This window comes from Parus major, chromosome 21 (genome assembly GCF_001522545.3).
Source record: "Parus major isolate Abel chromosome 21, Parus_major1.1, whole genome shotgun sequence".
In the NCBI taxonomy this organism is placed as follows: domain Eukaryota; kingdom Metazoa; phylum Chordata; class Aves; order Passeriformes; family Paridae; genus Parus; species Parus major.
This window is the reverse complement of record NC_031789.1, coordinates 735,652-752,893: the sequence shown is the minus strand read 5'-3', so window position 1 is coordinate 752,893 and position 17,242 is coordinate 735,652. Positions and strand designations below refer to the sequence as shown.

At 58.6% G+C, this 17,242-nt stretch overlaps 2 protein-coding genes across 2 annotated transcripts in view; one reads left to right on the top strand and one right to left on the bottom strand.

The window, feature by feature from the left end:
* LOC107213508 (protein-arginine deiminase type-4-like) overlaps positions 1-5,851 on the bottom strand; it is a 13,084-nt gene extending 7,233 nt beyond the window's left edge. Inside the window, exons 1-4 of the mRNA XM_015648005.1 lie at positions 5,760-5,851; positions 2,607-2,781; positions 1,510-1,579; positions 190-251 (exon numbers count right to left, since the gene is read on the bottom strand). Coding sequence (XP_015503491.1) covers positions 190-251; positions 1,510-1,579; positions 2,607-2,781; positions 5,760-5,851 — 399 coding nt within the window. The remainder of the gene's footprint in view (positions 1-189; positions 252-1,509; positions 1,580-2,606; positions 2,782-5,759) is intronic.
* Positions 5,852-10,266: 4,415 nt separating this feature from the next.
* The window catches only part of LOC107213497 (protein-arginine deiminase type-2-like), an 11,194-nt gene continuing 4,218 nt past the window's right edge, over positions 10,267-17,242 (top strand). Inside the window, exons 1-10 of the mRNA XM_015647991.2 lie at positions 10,267-10,494; positions 11,880-12,066; positions 12,148-12,217; positions 12,357-12,418; positions 12,499-12,616; positions 13,102-13,227; positions 13,749-13,927; positions 14,707-14,810; positions 14,894-15,005; positions 15,078-15,185. Coding sequence (XP_015503477.2) covers positions 10,388-10,494; positions 11,880-12,066; positions 12,148-12,217; positions 12,357-12,418; positions 12,499-12,616; positions 13,102-13,227; positions 13,749-13,927; positions 14,707-14,810; positions 14,894-15,005; positions 15,078-15,185 — 1,173 coding nt within the window. The 5' untranslated portion in view covers positions 10,267-10,387. The remainder of the gene's footprint in view (positions 10,495-11,879; positions 12,067-12,147; positions 12,218-12,356; positions 12,419-12,498; positions 12,617-13,101; positions 13,228-13,748; positions 13,928-14,706; positions 14,811-14,893; positions 15,006-15,077; positions 15,186-17,242) is intronic.

Sequence of the window (17,242 nt, the reverse complement as noted above, 5' to 3'; positions counted from 1 at the left end):
CAGGAGGTTTTGGCGTGGAATAGGAAAATAAATCCTTTTCCTCCTCAATTAGCAGGCTGAGGATCTGCCGGGCCGTTCGCCCTCGTGCAGCCACCACCTGGGTCCCTGTCCTTGCTGGGGACAGGGAGGTTTTCCTGGATTTTCCAGGAAGAGGCCTGGATCCCTCCCTCCCACAAGGCCTCTCGTTACCTTGTCCTTGCCCTTGCTCTTCACTCGCCCGCTCCGGCTCCAGTCCACGTCCAGGGACACCTCTGGAACAGGGAAGGAACGAGCAGGGGACGAGCTCTCGGTGCTGTTTTGGGCTCCTGCTTGGTGACCCCACACCGACCCCACTCATCCCCCCAAAGCTGCTCCAGACACAGCAATTCCAACAAAGCGGGAGAAGAAAATCCAACCCCAGGGCTTTGCCACCACTTTCCCTCTTTGATCTCCAGCCATCTCCTCTCATTTTGGTTCCCCCCAGCAGGGACATCCCCACTTCATGGCAGGTTTTATGTTTTCGTAGTATATTTTATGTTTTTGTGGCAGGTTTTGTTTTCACACCATTTTTTATGTTTGCCTGGCAGATTTTATGTTTGCACGGCATTTTTGGTTTTCACCAATTTCCCATCCCTCCTTTTCCAGGAAGCCAAAACACGGTGGAGGCACAAAAACGCATCTCCACCATGGTTGAGCAAGCACCCAAATAATTCCTGGGAAATCTGAGCAGGACTTCCCCTCACAGAGCTCCTCTTGCCCCAAATTCTTGCCTCTGCTGCAGAAATTCACCAGTGACCTCACCCAAACTCAAAAACTCCTCCCGGTGGGATGCACGGGGTGTGGAAAACACAGGGATGGAGGCAGAGATTGTTCTCCTTGGGGCAGAGAGGAAAAGCTGGGAGGGAAACTCTAAACCTAACCAGGAGAGGAACATTTGGAAGGCAAAATCCCCGTGGCCAGTGGTGGCCCCAGTTGGCTCCACGGGAAACCTTCAGCCTCTCCAGGGGCAATTTTGGGAAGCACAACTTGAGGACACCGGTCTGGCTGTCATGTGAATTCTTGAGAAAATCCCAAATTTAGGGTAATTAATCCATCCAAGCGGAGGCTTCTGCACCCAGACCGGTTGTCTAGACTCCCTTTGTAGCCAGCAGGGGAGAGCAGGCATCCGGAGGGAATGATTCACCTCGCCCTAAACTCCTGAAATAGGTCAGGCACCGCTTTGGTGCCGATCCCTCTCCCCTCGCTGCCGCGGAGGAGGCGCCGGCTGGAGCCGGGTGAGGAGATCTCCCCTGGATCCTCTTCTCCCAGAGGAACCACCTCAGCAGGCACAGGATGCGCCCTGGGTGGGGACACGGCCCAGCCTCGCTCTCTCCCGCACCATATAAGGCGGTGTTTAATTAATCACGTTTTAATTATTTCCCTCTTGGTCGTCAGCATGGGTGAACACCCAAACCCGAGGAGCTCCGGCCTCGTGGGTCCCAGCCAGGTCCCAAGAGGCCAGGAATTCCCAGAGCCTCGGTGGGCACCTACCGACACAGGTGAGGTACAGCCAGGCCACCGCCAGCTCGCGGCCCTCGCGGTCGTAGTAGGAGATCTTCACCTGCAGAGACATCCCCACACCGTGACCCACATCTCACCTCCATCCCCACATCTCACCAGCCTGCTGGGATCTCCATCCCCACACCNCTCCATCCCCACATCTCACCAGCCTGCTGGGATCTCCATCCCCACACCGTGACCCACATCTCACCTCCATCCCCACATCTCACCGGCCTGCTGGGATCTCCATCCCCACATCTCACCAGCCTGGTGGGATCTCCATCCTCACACCGTGACCCACATCTCACCTCCATCCCCACATCTCACTGGGCTGCTGGGATCTCCATCCCCACATCTCACCGTGCTGGTGGGATCTCCATCCCCACACCGTGACCCACATCTCACCTCCATCCCCACATCTCACCGGCCTGCTGGGATCTCCATCCCCACACCGTGACCCACATCTCACCTCCATCCCCACATCTCACCGGCCTGGTGGGATCTCCATCCCCACACCGTGACCCACATCTCACCGGCCTGGTGGGATCTCCATCCCCACATCTCACCAGCCTGGTGAGATCTCCATCCCCACACCGTGACCCACATCTCACCTCCATCCCCACATCTCACTGGGCTGGTGGGATCTCCATCCCCACACCCCACCGGCCTGGCAGGATCTCTGCCCTCCTGGATCATGGAAGGAGCCGGGAAGGGCCCCACAAGGATCACGGATCCAGCCCCTGTCTGCCCCCCAGCCGGTCCACGGGAGCTCCATCCCAGCCGTCCCCCATTAATCACAGCTCATCAGAGCCCTCCGTGCCAGCTTCAGCACAAAATCGGGCATGGAAAAAGCCAAACTTGGGATATTTTTTGCTGCCTAGCACCAACTTTTGTAACCGCCGTGATGTCATGGTTAGGGCACCAAGTGGGGCCTTCTCCTTCTGGGTTTCATTTCTCGTCAGTGCCGATTGCACAACCCTGCTCGAGTTGTAAAAACCACCCTGGTGTCAGCATTACCCAGAAATCCTCAAATTTCCTAGGAAATTCCGCTTATTTTCCCCAATTTGGGCACATGAGCAGCACCTGACCTGGTTGTCATCGACGGTCCTGCTGGTGACATCGATGGTCACCACCACCTCCATGTCGGGATCCAGGGGCCACCGCGAGTCCGTGGTGGGCTTTGTGGTGGGGCTGTGGATCACATGCACCGTCACCGCCGGCGTGGCGTGCACGTCAAAGGACGCAGCACCTCTGGGGGTGGACCTGCAATGGAGCAACCTTGGGTCAGAGCCCAGGGGAGCCAAATCCCTGAACCTGGAATTAACCGGGCAGGAAGAGCCCCGGGACCGTCCCTGGGTGATGAAATGGTCCCAGGAGTGCCACACGTGGGATCTCTGCGGCGGCGTTGAGCAAGCCCAGCTCCCGCTGCAGCTCCGGCACGTCCGGCCGTGGTTTATCCCACATCCAACCTCCCTCCACGGCAGCCAGAAATTCCCGGAATTTCAGCGTGACAAAACCCCAAGCGGGGGAAGAGCCGGGATGGTTTTCGTGCCAACCACGCGCGGAGTTGGGTGTTGTGGGACGGTGTCGTGACCCGAGGGATGCTCGGGCTGGAGCGGAGCCTGGATCCGGGCACGCAGCGCCCGCGCCCGGCTCCGTGACATCCTCGGGAGCCTTTGAAGTGCTGCTCCCTGCTCATTCCATCCCGGCAGCTCCCACCTGCTCCCGGCTCCCCCGGCTGCATCCCAGGTGGGAATTTCGGCAGGGAGAACATAAAAAACGCAACATCAAAACCCCGCCGCGGCAGGGATTTCTGCCCGGCGCTGCCCTTGGCGTGGCGTCCCCGGGGCCTGCAGCAGCTTGTGAGGAGGTTGAGGCATTCCCTGGGCTTGGCATCCCCCTCTGGAACACCCCGTGGAGCCCTGAATTCCCAGGATTTGCTGGATCCCATCCCCCTCTGGAATACCCCACAGAGCCCTGGATCCCCGGGATTTGCTGGATCCCATCCAGAACACCCCACGGAGCCCTGGATTCCCGGGATTTGCTGGATCCCATCTCCCTCTGGAATACCCCGTGGAGCCCTGGATTCCCGGGATTTGCTGGATCCCATCCAGAACACCCCGTGGAGCCCTGGATTCCCAGGATTTGCTGGATCCCATCCAGAACACCCCACGGAGCCCTGGATTCCCGGGATTTGCTGGATCCCATCCCCAACCAGAACACCCCACAGAGCCCTGGATTCCCAGGATTTGCTGGATCCCATCCCCATGCGGATCACCCCACGGAGCCACGGGATGCTGGGATCCCGCAGATTTGGGCCCTTTGCCATGGGTTTGTGGCCCAGTTCCCAGCGAGCTCCCTGTTCTGCCCCAAACAGCCCAAAATTGTTGCATCCATCACTAAATTCCCTCCAGCCAGCGCTCCCTGGGAATAAAATGATCCAGATTTTCAGCAGGAAGAGCCTCCATCTGTTTGGGACCACGGCTCAAATTTCTTACCAAGAAGCCCAATTACCCCATTTGGGGGCTCTGGCTCCACGTTTAAACAGGTCTGAGAGGGCTTCGAGTCCCAAAGCAGGACAAAAAATGGCAGAAAACGGGTTTTTCTGCACTCCCGTCCAAACGAGGGGGAAACGAGGCTGTTTTAGGGCAGCCAAGGCTCTCTGAGGGGACGGCAGCGCATCCTGGCCCGGCTCCAGCTCTCCATCCCAATAATTGCCCGGATGCGATGCCGACCGGCCGGGCCTGCATTCTCTGTCATTATAAATGTGATTTATTAAATAATGACACGGTGGCAGCAGGGCAGGGACAGCCGCCTATCTGCCCAATAAAGCCACCCCATATTTAATTCTGGAAAAATCCCTTTTCCCGACGCTGCCCGTGCACGGCTGCCGCTGGATTTTTTCTGCCTGAGCCACGCATTTTGTTCCTCCTCCCGTTTTAGCTCCGAGTTGCTCGTCGTGAATTGTTCTTGCCCAATGTTTTTAGAGCCAGAAATAGACCCGGCCTCAGCCAGGGTGTGCTCGGGCTTTGTCTCCAAACCATCCTGGCCTGGCCCCGCTGCGTCACCTCCAGCCAAGGTCCGGCCTTTGGGTGAGCTCCCTGTGGGGTATTGTCCCTAAAAATGAGCTCCCGGTGGGAGATCGTCCCCAAAACCAGGATTTTGGGGTGAGGTCCCCACGGGACATCATCCCCTAAAGCAGAACCAGTCCCCCCAAACCCTTGGGTGAACTCCTGACGAGCTCCGAGTCCCTCACCGCCCGTTTGTCCTCCAAACCCATCCCAAATCCTGGTGGCTCTGTGGAAAACACCAGGATCCCTCAGTGCCAGGGAAACCCATCCCAAAGCCCGGCAGGTTCGTGGAACATGTTGGGATGTCCCAGTCCTGAGTAATCCCACCCCAAAGCCCAGCAGGTCCATGGAACATGTTGGGATGTCCCAATCCTGAGGAATCCCACCCCAAAGCCCGGCAGCTCCATGGAACCCAGTCCTGAGGAAACCCATCCCAAAGCCCAGCAGCTCCATGGAACATGTTGGGATGTTCCAGTCCTGAGGAATCCCATCCCAAAGCGCAGAAGCTCCATGGAACACTCTGGGATGTTCCAATCCTGAGGAATCCCATCCCAAAGCCCAGCAGCTCAGTGGAACATTCCAGGATCCCTCAATGCCAGGCAAATCCATCCCAAAGCCCAGCAGCTCCATGGAACACTCTGGGATGTCCCAATCCTGAGGAATCCCATCCCAAAGCCCAGCAGCTCCGTGGAACATTCCAGGATCCCTCAATGCCAGGTAAACCCATCCCAAAGCCCAGAAGCTCCATGGAACGCTCTGGAATGTCCCAATCCTGAGGAATTCCACCCCAAAGCGCAGGAGCTCCATGGAACCCAATCCTGAGGAAGCCCATCCCAAAGCCCAGCAGCTCCACGGAACACTCTGGGATGTCCCAATCCTGAGGAAACCCATCCCAAAGTGCAGGAGCTCCATGGAACCCAATCCTGATTAATCCCATCCCGAAGCCCAGCAGGTCCATGGAACACTCTGGGATGTCCCAGTCCTGAGTAATCCCACCCCAAAGCCCAGCAGGTCCATGGAACATGTTGGGATGTCCCAATCCTGAGGAAACCCATCCCGAAGCCCAGCAGCTCCACGGAACACTCTGGGATGTCCCAATCCTGAGGAATCCCATCCCAAAGCCCGGCAGCTCGGTGGAACACGCCGGCGTGCCCCGGTGCCGGGCCTTACCGGCGCGTGTCCAGGACGACCTCGGTGCCCAGCACGCAGACGCCGCGGGCGGCCTGGCTGGTGGACATGGGCACGACGTGACGCGGGGCCATGGTGAGCCAGGCACGGCCGCACGGGCAGGGAGCTGCGCCGGCTCTGCGGGGAAACCAGCAGGACTGGATTAAAAGGCTCGGGAAGGTAACTCCTCCTTCCCAGGATGACGGGGTTCGGCCAGGGGACCCTGGTTCCACCTCCATCCCCAGATGAGGTGATAGGGCAGCCCCGGGGGAAAGCACGAGGTGAGAGCCAGCCCTGCTGGATGCTCCTCAGCGGGGATTTGGGGTTTATTCCCTTCTTTTATTCCTTCCCAGCTGCATCTCAAACCCCGCGGTTCATGCATTAAACATCCCCGCTCCCCCGGCAGCGCAGGCTGGTTGTTTGGGGTTATTACAGCGCTGTCATTAAAACCGGGCATTTTCTTTAAAACACCCCAAATTTTCCAGGCGGGCTCGGGCGGCGCGGGTGAGTCACGGCCCCGGCTGCAGCAGCAGGGCCATGCCTGAGTAGAGCTGAACAAAGGGAAATGTTTGCTCAGATGGGTCCTTCCCATCCCAACCATCCCGAGGACGGGAGGGACAGGCAGGGAGAACAGGTTATGGGGCAGGCGGGGAAGGGGAAAACACCAACAACCGGAGGCTTCCCGAGGAAACCCAAACTCCTCCGTGCCTCCCGTTTCAGAGGGGTTTGAGGCCCACAGGAGAGATCCCTTTGCTGGAAGGGGAACAGCGGATATCCATCTCCATCCCGGAGGATCTGCCCGCCTGCCAGCGGGGAAAGCCGGCTGGAGAGGGAGGGAGGGAGAAGGGAATTCCCTGTGGGATGAGCCCAGAAGGGGATCTGGACAGGGGATCTGGGATAGGGGATCTGGGATAGGGGATCTGGGACAGGGGATCTGGGATAGGGGATTCAGGACAGGGATCAGGGATAGGGGATCTGGGACAAGGATCCAGGACACGGATCTGGGACAGGGATCTGGGACAGGGATCCAGGACAGGGCTCTGGGACAAGGTTCTGGGACAGGGGATCCAGGACAGGGGATCTGGGACAGGGATCCAGGACAGGGCTCTGGGACAAGGATCCGGGACAGGGCTCCCTCCCGCCCTAACTGCACCCCCAGCCCCGTGTCCCGTACCCCAGAACAGCCTCAGTAACCCGGGGAGCAGCCGGGATGCTCCCGTGGGGAATGCTGGTGGCATTCCCAGGCTCTCCCAGGACCCGGGATTGTGGATTAAAGCCTGTTTATCCCAAACTCCCGCTGGGAATGGTGCTGGCTCTCCAGGTGCTGTTCCTGGGGAGCCCTGATGGATCCCTGGGCTGGGAGCCGGGATGCTGGAGCGGCCCCGCAGCCCCGTCCCAAAAAAAACTGGTTTGCACTGGTTTGCACTGGTTTGCACTGGTTTGCACTGGGCAGGGGCCGTGCCCCGAGCCTGCTGGGCTGGTTTGGGCCGAGGCTGGACAGGAACACACCTGAGGCCGGGGGAGCGGGACTGGGGCGCTCTGGAACCCGCGGGGAGGGGAGCTGGGATGGAAATCCAGCGGGATCGCCTTCCCTGGGCTCCGAGGGGCCCAAACCTTGCAGGGTTGGGTGGGTTTGGCAGCTCGGCCCCAGCCCCAAACGCCAGGAGGTTTTGGGAGGTACCGGCGCTCCCTCCTCTTCCTCCTCCACCTGCCACCAGCTCGGGGACAGGAGGCTTTGGAGTCACCTGGCCCAGCCGCAGCCGAGCGCTTCTCCCTAATTACAGCTTGTCCTGGGAGCGTGGCGCATGACGGACGGGATCCCGCCTGTCCATCACGCCCAGGGAGCTGAGCAGCCCGCTCTGCGGGGAAAAGCTTTTGGTTTCCTCCCAGTTCCAGCCCCTGCCCCAAATGCCAGCTCCTTTCCCAATGCCAGACTCTTTTCCTCAATTCCAGCCTCTTTCCTTCCCCATTTCCAGCCTCTTTCCTTCCCCATTTCCAGCTTTTCTCCAAACCCAGTATCTTTTCTCCAATCCCCGTCCCTTTTCCCAATCCCAGCCCCTTTTCCCAATCCCATCCCCTTTTCCCAATCCCACTCCCTTTTCCCAACCCCACTCCCTTTCCCCAACCCCACTCCCTTTTCCCAATCCCAACCCCTTTTCCTAATCCCATCCCCTTTTCCCAATCCCAGCCCCTTTCCCCAACCCCACTCCCTTTTCCCAATCCCAGCCCCTTTCTCCAATCACATCCCATTTTCCCAACCCCACTCCCTTTTCCCAATCCCAGCCCCTTTTCCCAATCCCATCCCCTTTTCCCAACCCCACACCCTTTTCCCAATCCCATCCCCTTTCCCCAGTCCCATCCCCTTTCCCCAGTCCCATCCCCTTTCTCCAATCCCATCCCCTTTTCCCAATCCCATCCCATTTTCCCAATCCCATCCCCTTTTCCCAACCCCATCCCCTTTTCCCAGCCCATTCCAAGCCCCCCCAGACGCCCCCAGGACCCCCAGGAGCAGCCGGATCCCTCCGGGGCGTCGCTCCTCGCCCATCCTGCAGCACCACTCTGCCAAGGAAAGTTTGATAATCTCCCTAAGCCGATAATTACAGCTCATTAATTACAGCTCGTTAATTACCCCGCATGCAGAATTGCAGGCGGGAACCTTTACGAGCCGTGTCAGTCTAATTACCGGCACCAGGGCGAGACATCAAACCAGTTATCAAATCCCGCTGGGCTCGGCAGGGCCTGCGCTTCCTGAAGGCTTTTTTTAGCCTTCTGTAGCTTTATTTTGCTTTTCTTTTGCTTTTCTTTGGGTATTTCCAGGTTTTCTTTATGTATTTCCAGGTTTTCTTTGGGTATTTCCAGATTTTCTTTGGATATTTCCAGGTTTCTTCGGGTATTTCCAGGTTTTCTTTGGGTATTTCCAGGTTTTCTTTAGGTATTTCCAGGTTTCTTTAGGTATTTCCAGGTTTTCTTTGGATATTTCCAGGTTTCTTTGGGTATTTCTAGGTTTTCTTTGGGTATTTCCAGGTTTCTTCGGGTATTTCCAGATTTTCATTAGGTATTTCTAGGTATCTTTAGGTATTTCCACATTTTCTTTAGGTATTTCCAGGTTTTCTTTAGGTATTTCCAGGTTTTCTTTGGGTATTTCTAGGTTTCTTTAGGTATTTATCAGTTTTCTTCAGGTATTTCTTAGTTTTCTTTATGTATTTCTAGGTTTCTTTAGATATTTCTAGGTTTCTTTAGGTATTTCCAGATCTTCATTAGGTATTTCCAGGTTTCTTTAGTTATTTCCAGGTTTTCTTTGGGTATTTCCAGGTTTTCTTTAGGTATATCTAATTCATCCCTGTTAACTCAGATTCCCTATTTTCCTGAACTTCCAGGATATCCATCCAGGCTATTCCTCAGAACAATCCCGGAATTATTTGGGCTGGAAGGGCTTCAAACCCCACCCCATTCCCCGTTTTTCCACGGGGGGAACGGCAGCAGGGAGACGATCCCCATAAATCCCAGGAACATCCATCCCCACGGAGGGAAGAGGATGGAAAAGGGAAGCCCGAGAGGAATGGAAATAAGGAACATCCACCCGAGCTCTGCTGCTGTTCGCTAATTGCTTGTGGCTTCCAGGATCTGGGGCAGCACTTTGGGCTGGAAAATGAATATTTAGGCGGCTGTTCATAAACGATGCAAACCCAGCGTGGGCGGGAACGGCTCCCGACGCGCTCCGGGGTGACAAAACCAGCCGCCGCTTTCGAGGTTCCCTTTGAAAATAAGCAGGGGGGGGAAAAAAAGGAGAGTTCTGTTCTTGCCTCCGGGCTGGGAAAGCGGGAGCAGGCAGGGATTTTCCCTAGAGAGCAGAAGGAGAGGGTGGAATGCACCCCAGGGATGTGGACAGGTCCCAAAACGCCGCAAATCCGCGTCGGGGATCCCGGGTTGGGGTCAGGGAGGTGAGGAGGGAGCGGGAGCTGGGGACAGCTGGGGGAGCTGCTTGTCCAAGGCTGGGAGCTGGCCAGGCCTGGGGCCAGCTGCCCTCCCTCCCTCGCTGTCCATCCCTCCCTGTCCCTCCCTGTCCATCCCTCCCTGTCCCTCCCTGTCCATCCCTGTCCTTCCTTGTCCCTCCCTGTCCCTCCCTGTCCGTCCCTCCCTGTCCATCCCTGTCCATCTCACCCTGTCCATCCTTGTGCCTCCTTGTCCCTCCCTGTCCATCCCTCCCTGTCCCTCCCACCCTGTCCCTCCTTGTCCCTTCCTGTCCCTCCCTGTCCATCCCTGTCCATCTCTGTCTGTCCCTGTCCATTCCACTCTGTCCCTCCCTCCCCGTCCATCCCACCCTGTTCCTCTCACCCTGTCCGTCCTTCCTTGTCCCTCCTTGTCCATCCCTGTCCTTCCTTGTCCATCCCTGTCCCACCCTGTCCATCCCACCCTGTCCCTCCCTGTCCGTCCATCCCTCTCCATCCCTCTCCGTCCCTGTCCATCCCTGTCCGTCCCTGTCCGTCGGTCCCTCCCCCCAGATCATTTCCCGAGGTGTCAGAGGTCCAGCCCAGCCGCCCCCTCTCTCTCCGGTTGCCACCGCAGCCCCGCGAGCTCCGGGCGGAGGAGGAGGAGGAGGCCGGGGGCAGGAGCAGCAGGTCCCGGTGCCCATGGCCGGGGAGATGCCGGGGGAGCCCCGCACGCTGCGGCTGCAGCACGGGAACCGCATCGAGGCCCTGTGCGTGCTGGGCAGCCACATCCGCGCCGACGTCTTCGGGTGAGGGGGACCCCAAAACCTCCCTCCCTCTTCCTCCTCCTCCTCCTTCCCCCTCGCTTTCCCCCCGTTTATCCCTTTGGGAATCCCTGCTCCTCCGTTTTTCCTGCTGGGAATTCCTGCTCCTCCTTTTTCCCTCTGCTTTCCCAAACCCCACAGCTGCTGGGCAGACACATCCACACCCGTGCCCACGGTGCCCCCAAAACTTCCTTTCCTCCTCCACCTTCACCTTTCTCCTCACCTTTCCCTCCTGTTTATCCCTCTGGGAATCCCTGCTCCTGGTTTTTCCCTCTGCTTTCCCAAACCCCACAACCGTTTTGATGCAATTTGCGGGCAAAACCTTTCCCGGGCTCTGCAGAGCTGCACAAATCCCTGGAAAGCTTTGAACATCCCTGGATTTACCCCATCCTGCTGGAGGGCAGGAGCCCGGGCAGGGACTGCAAAATAAGGAAAAAACAGAAAATCTCACGGCCAAAACCTTGGGAAAGTGGGAAATCCCCACGGCGCCAACCTCGCTTCCCTAAAACAAACCCATGGCTGAACCTGGGGATAGTTATTCCCACCCCCCAGGGAAAAAGGAGGTGGAAAAGCTCATTCCAGGCTCGATTCTGGTCGGTGCTGCTGTTACAAACCCCAACCTCGACATTCAAGCCAAGCAGCGCAGTTCCAGCTCCCTTGGCACCTCTCCAGGCCAAATCCCTTCCCAGTGGGATCCCCAGATCCAGGGAACCAGGAAACCAAACCAGTTTTTCCATGTGTAATTACAAGCGATTTGAGGATTTGAGGAACACCCAGGCGGGAGCAGAGGAGAGCTTGGATTTCCTCCCGCCTTGCCAAGGGTGCGGGGCTGGCGGGACCAGCGGCATCCGAGAAACCCGATCAACGCGAGGTCTCGGGTGTCGGGGCAAAGAGCCCAAAAATAATAACCTGGAAAGGCAGGGAAATTCGGGAAAAGGAGAGAGGGGAAGAGCAAGGGCACATCGGACGGGGAGCGGGGCAGCACCGACAGCTTTGGGGCCGGGTGAAATCCCCCAGAAATGAGAGTTTCCCGTGGAAAAGCCTCTCAGAGGGATGGCCACGGTGTTTGGAGGAGCCGTTAACCACCGTGCTGAAAAAACAGGGATTTCTGGAAGTGCCAAGCCGGGTTGTTTGGGATTATTACAGATCCTTACCCACAGCCGTGGCTGCAAACACTCACGGGGCTAAACCAGCCCTGAACCCGGGGTAATTCCAGCTGCCAGGCAGGAGCAGGGCAGGAAGGTGCCGGCGGTGAGCGTGGAGACGCCGGCGTGCCCGGTCTTGGCGGCGTTCTGGGCAGCGGAATGAATCCCAGCGGGAATTCTGCGCTGGCCCTGCAGATCCCTGAGAATTCCGGGTGTTTCTGGCAGGGCGGCCCCCGCCGGGGCCGTGGCCTTTGGGGTGAAGCACACAGAAGGGGTCAGCGTGGACGTGCTGTTCCGCGGCCGCGCCGAGCCCGAGGCCGCGCCCGGCGCCGGCACGCGGTGGCCGCTGGACGAGGGGACGGTGCTGAGGTTCAGCATGAGCCGGGCCAGCTCCGAGGTCAACGACAACAAGGTGAGGAGGAGGGGGATCCCAGGAGCGGGGCGTCCGCGGAGGGAGAACGTCCCGCCCCAATGCGGGATTTGGGGTTTGCAGGTCACCGTCAGCTTTTACGCAGAGGGAGGGAAGCCCATCAACCAAGCCGGGGTGTTCCTCACCGGCGTCGGTGAGTCCGGAGCGCCGGGAGCCCGTCCCTGTCCCCTCGTGCCCGGAGCAGGGCTGGGGACAGCAAAGGCAGGTTTGCTGGCTCGGGGGGGTGGCACCCCATCCCCTCGCCCGGGGATGAGGCGGCTCTGTCCCCGCAGGGATCTCCCTGGACGTGGACGCGGATCGGGATGGAGTGGTGGAAAAGAACAGCCCCAACAAGGTACTCCAGCTCCCCCCACCCCACGGAAAACCCGCGGGATGGGGGGATCCCGCGCTCGCTGAGCCCCGGCGGTGCTTTAGGCCAGCTGGGCCTGGGGACCGGAGGGACACGGGGCCATCCTGCTGGTCAGCTGTGACAAGGAGTTCCCCTTCATCCCACCCTCCGACTGCGACAGCGAGCAGGTGTTCAACAGGGAAGGTAACGGCGCCCCAAAACCCCTGCCCCCAAATCCCCACCGTCCCCTCTCCGTGACCTTTCCCAGGAGCCAGCTGCTCCCCACCGGCTGCAAGCTTCCCACGTGGGAATTTCTGCGGGATTAATGCCGCGCCAACTCGTTGGAGCCGGGCAGGGCGCGGGGGCAGGCTGAGCTTCCAGGGCTGGCGCGGCGCGGGCCGGGGATGCTTCACGCAGGTGAGAGGAGCGCGGGGCGAGGCACGAGGCCGGCGGCCAGAAATCCGCCCACCCGTTCCTGGAAAACCCAAGGCACGCGGAGCCGGGCCCGGCGGCGTCCCGAGGTCACGGATGGGCAGGGAGAAGGGAAAAGGGCGTTTGGGTCACGGCCCGCCGGGCACGAGCTCTGGGTTTGCCAGGTGGCGAGGGAAGAGCGGGTTTTTGGGGAGGAGATCCAAACCCCAGGAGGAAAATGTGGAAAACACGGCTGGATTTGCTCCGTTTGCCCCCAGATTTGCTGGACTTGGCTCAGATGGTGCTGAGGACAGAGGGGCCCCAGCGCCTGCCCCGGGGGTACGAAATCGTCCTCTCCATTTCCGTCAACAACGCCGACAAAGTTGGGGTCTTCCATGTGCAGAGTAAGCATTTCCCCCCCGTTTTTTCCCTCTTTTCCATCACCTGGGAAGCTCTGGAGATGAACAGGCAGAGGGAGGGGGACACAAAGCCCTTTATCCAAGTCCACGCGGCAAAGGAGCGGCGGCAAACAGCTCGGCGTGTTTGTAAGGAAAGGAGCTCCACCCGAGGAAAGGCTGAGACCTTTTCCCTCATCCCTCTTGTCCACAACAAAATTCCAAACCCCTCAACTCCTGCTTCGAGGTGCCTCTCCCAGCTGGATCCCCTCAGGGATCCCGCAGAAACGCACCCCAAAAACGCACGGGGAGCCTTCAGGAAAAGCCGTGCTCCCTCTATCCCAGCGTCCCCAAACACCTGGGGTTTAAAACGGGAATTCCGCACCCCCGGGTGTCCCTGCTCACCTTTCCCGTGCATATCTGGGTTATCCCAGCCCTGTTTCCTCGGGCACGGCGGGAGCTCCTTGCCCAAGGAAGCAGGAGTGAATCCCGATAAACCCCGGGATTTCCACGTTTCCTTTCCCCGGCAGATCCCTTCTTCGGGCAGCGCTACGTGCAGGTGCTGGGCCGCAGGAAGCTGTTCCACGCCGTGCCCTACCCCGGCGGGGCCGCCGAGCTCCACTTCTTCGTGGAGGGGCTGCGCTTCCCCGACGAGACCTTCTCTGGGCTGGTGTCCATCCATCTCAGCCTCCTGGAGCCGCTGGCCGAGGTCGGGAACTCCTGGGACCTCCTGGGAACTCCTGGGAATTCCTGGGAACACCTGGGAATTTCTGGGAACTCCCCGGAAGTCCTGGGAATTCCTGGGAACTTCTGGGAATTCCTGGAAACTCCTGGGAACTCCTGGGAACTCCTGGGAACTCCTGGGAATTCCTGGGAACTTCTGGGAATTCCTGGGAACTCCTGGAAGCTCCTGGGAACTCCTGGAAGCTCCTGGGAACTCCTGGGACCTCCTGGGAACTTCTGGGAAGTCCTGGGAACTCCCGGGAAGTCCTGGGAACTCCTGGAAACTCCTGGGACTTCCTGGGACCTCCTGGGAACTTCTGGGAATTCTTGGGACCTCCTGGAAGCTCCTGGGGACTCCTGGAAGCTCCTAGGAACTCCTGGAAGCTCCTGGGAACTCCTGGGAATTCCTGGGAGCTCCTGGGAATTCCTGGAAACTCCTGGGAACTCCTGGAAACTCCTGGGAATTCCTGGGAACTCCTGGGACCTCCTGGGAACTTCTGGGAATTCCTGGGAACTCCTGGGAACTCCTGGGAACTCCTGGAAGCTCCTGGGACCTCCTGGGAACTTCTGGGAATTCTTGGGAACTCCTGTGAGCTCCTGGGAACTCCTGGGACCTCCCGGGAATGGGGCAGATGGGAGGCTGCACCCAGGAGGTTGGGATGGTGCTGGAAGGGAGAGCGATCCCGCTAACTGATCCCAAAAATGGCCTCAGGGGAGGGTGTTCTGGGGGGGGGAACGTCCCTGATCCCTGCTTGGCTCCCTCAGGGCATCCCCCACTCGCCGATCTTCAGGGACACCGTGGTGTTCCGGGTGGCGCCGTGGATCATGACCCCCAACACGCTGCCCCCGCTGAACCTCTTTGTCTGCAGGTACAGCTGGAGCCTCCCCGCCCTCCCCGGTGCTGGGAACAGGGAATCTCCCTCCTTCCCACCCTTCCTGTCTTTTCCCTCAGCATGAAGGACAACTACCTGTTCACTAAGGAGATCCAGAGCCTGGTGGCCAAGGCTGGCTGCAAGCTGAAGCTTTGCTTCGGCTACATCAACCGCGGGGACCGCTGGATGCAGGTAGGGGGGCTCCAAAAAGCGGGAGAACCCTTCCCTGCCCGTGCCCCAAGCGGGATTTCCTCCCTTCCTCAGGATGAGATCGAGCTCGGCTACACCCACGCTCCCCACAAGAGCTTCCCGGTGGTGCTGGACTCGCCTCGGGAGAGAGGGATGGAGCAGCTCCCCGTCAAGGAGCTGCTGGTGAGAGAAGCTTCCCTGAATTCCCCGCCGAGCAGCTCCCAGGGCTCCTGCCCAGCCCACGTTTCCAAAACCCTCCTTGGCCTCGGCCCCAGGCGTGGAATTGGCTGGAAAAGGAGAGCAGAATGCTCCGCAGGGAGATTCCCTCCTGCCAGCCGCCTCCATTCCCTCATCCCCCAGCCAGCCTCACCCTCCAGGAAACCTCTGATCCAGAGGGGAAAGGAGGAGCTGCCGCCCCGGGAATGATCCTGCCAAGCGCTGGGATTCCTCCCAGGGATGAGCTGCTTCTTCCCTTCCTCCTCCCTGCCTGGGAAAATCCAGCAGCTTCCAGGTGGGAGAGGGAAGGGAAGCAGGAAAGGGAAGGAGGAAAGGGTCAGTTTACTTCCTCAGAAGAGAACAGGACATGCCCTGTGGCAGGGACATCCCTGCGGGCTCCTGGGCAGAGGAAAAAGGCCAGGGCAAGTCTGGGATGGGGAGTTTTGGGAGAGCCCAGCATGGAAAACAGACGGATTGGGCGATCCCTTGGAGATATCCCCACGGGGGAAGGGCAGGACACCCCCAGGCCGCCTCGGAGACGCTGTCCCCAACTCCCATCCGGGCTCTGGAGCAGCCTCAGCCCCAGCAGGAACAAGAGACGAGGACAAATCCCAGCTTTTGTCCCTTTGGGGAAGGCTGGGGGCTTTCGGGAGCGCTGGAATCCGTCGTTTCTCATGCCTGGCATGGGAACATCCAGTCCCGGAGTCATCCAGCGAATCCTAACGAGGGATCTGCCCTCTTTAGGAATTGCTCTGCCTCGTATTTAGGGCAGCAATTTCAGCCTTGGGAGCTGCTAACACATTATCCTCCAATTTCTGCTTTGAAGCCTGCCCTAATCCGCCGCCCGACCTTTCCAATCTCATTTTCCAGCTAGGAATACTCAGCCCCGTGCCATGGGCACGGGTCATGAGCCCCTGGAAGCCCATGCCAGGGAAAAAGGAGACGGGAGGGAATTATCCCCTCAAAATCAGCGTGGAACTGATAGGACTTGGATGTGACCCTCAAACCCGGGATGAACCAGAGCCCTGACAGTTGAAACCAGGCCGGCTCCGTGGTTTTATTAAGCTGAAATGAGTCGGGAGCAGGTGGTTGCTGCTCAGGCTCTCCCTCAGCACCCAGAGAAAAAGGGATCTGATCCCGGCCGTCCCGCGGAAACGCACCCCAAAAACCCAGCAGGAACCTCGGGAAAAGCCGTGTTCCCTCTATCCCAGTGTCCCCAAACACCCTGGGCTGAAAACGGGAATTTCCGGGTGGAAGCAGCCCCAGGTGTCCCTGCTCGCTTTTCCCGACCTGTGTATTTGGGTTATCCCCGTGGAAACCCAACCCTGATGAGTGACCGGGATTTAACTCAAACCTCGCGGACACCTGATCCCATCCCGCGTGCTCTGGGCCCGCATCGGCTCCAACCCCAGCGCAGGAAAAGTGGGATTTGGGTCCCATCCCTGCCGGTTTTGCTGTTTTTAACACTCCCCCGGGCTTTGGCACACCGAGCTGAGCACTAATTACCCCTGCACTGGGCATAAATCCTGGAAATCAGGGCTTAAGCAGGATTCAAGTGCCGTGCAGGCCTTGGGGTGGCTCTTAGCCCAGGGCAGAGTCACCCTTGGGGGCTGGAGTTCACCTCCCTCCCAGAGCCAGCCAGGAGCTTCCCTCGGGGCTGCCTAATTAGCTGAATGTGGACACTTAAACCTTGGCTTAATGTGGACACTTAAACCTTGGCTTAATGTGGACACTTAAACCTTGGCTTAACCTGAACATTTAAATCTTGGTTTAACATGAACATTTAAACCTTGGCTTAATGCAGACACTTAAACCTTGGCTGTGGGATGACAGAGGAGATCCGGTCCTGCTTAATGTGGACACTTAAACCTTGACTTAATGTGAACATTTAAACCTTGGTTTAATGTGAACATTTAAACCTTGGCTGGGGAGAACAGAGGAGACCTGGTCCTGCTTAACGTGAACATTTAAACCTTGGTTTAACCTGAACATTTAAACCTTGGTTTAACATGAACATTTAAACC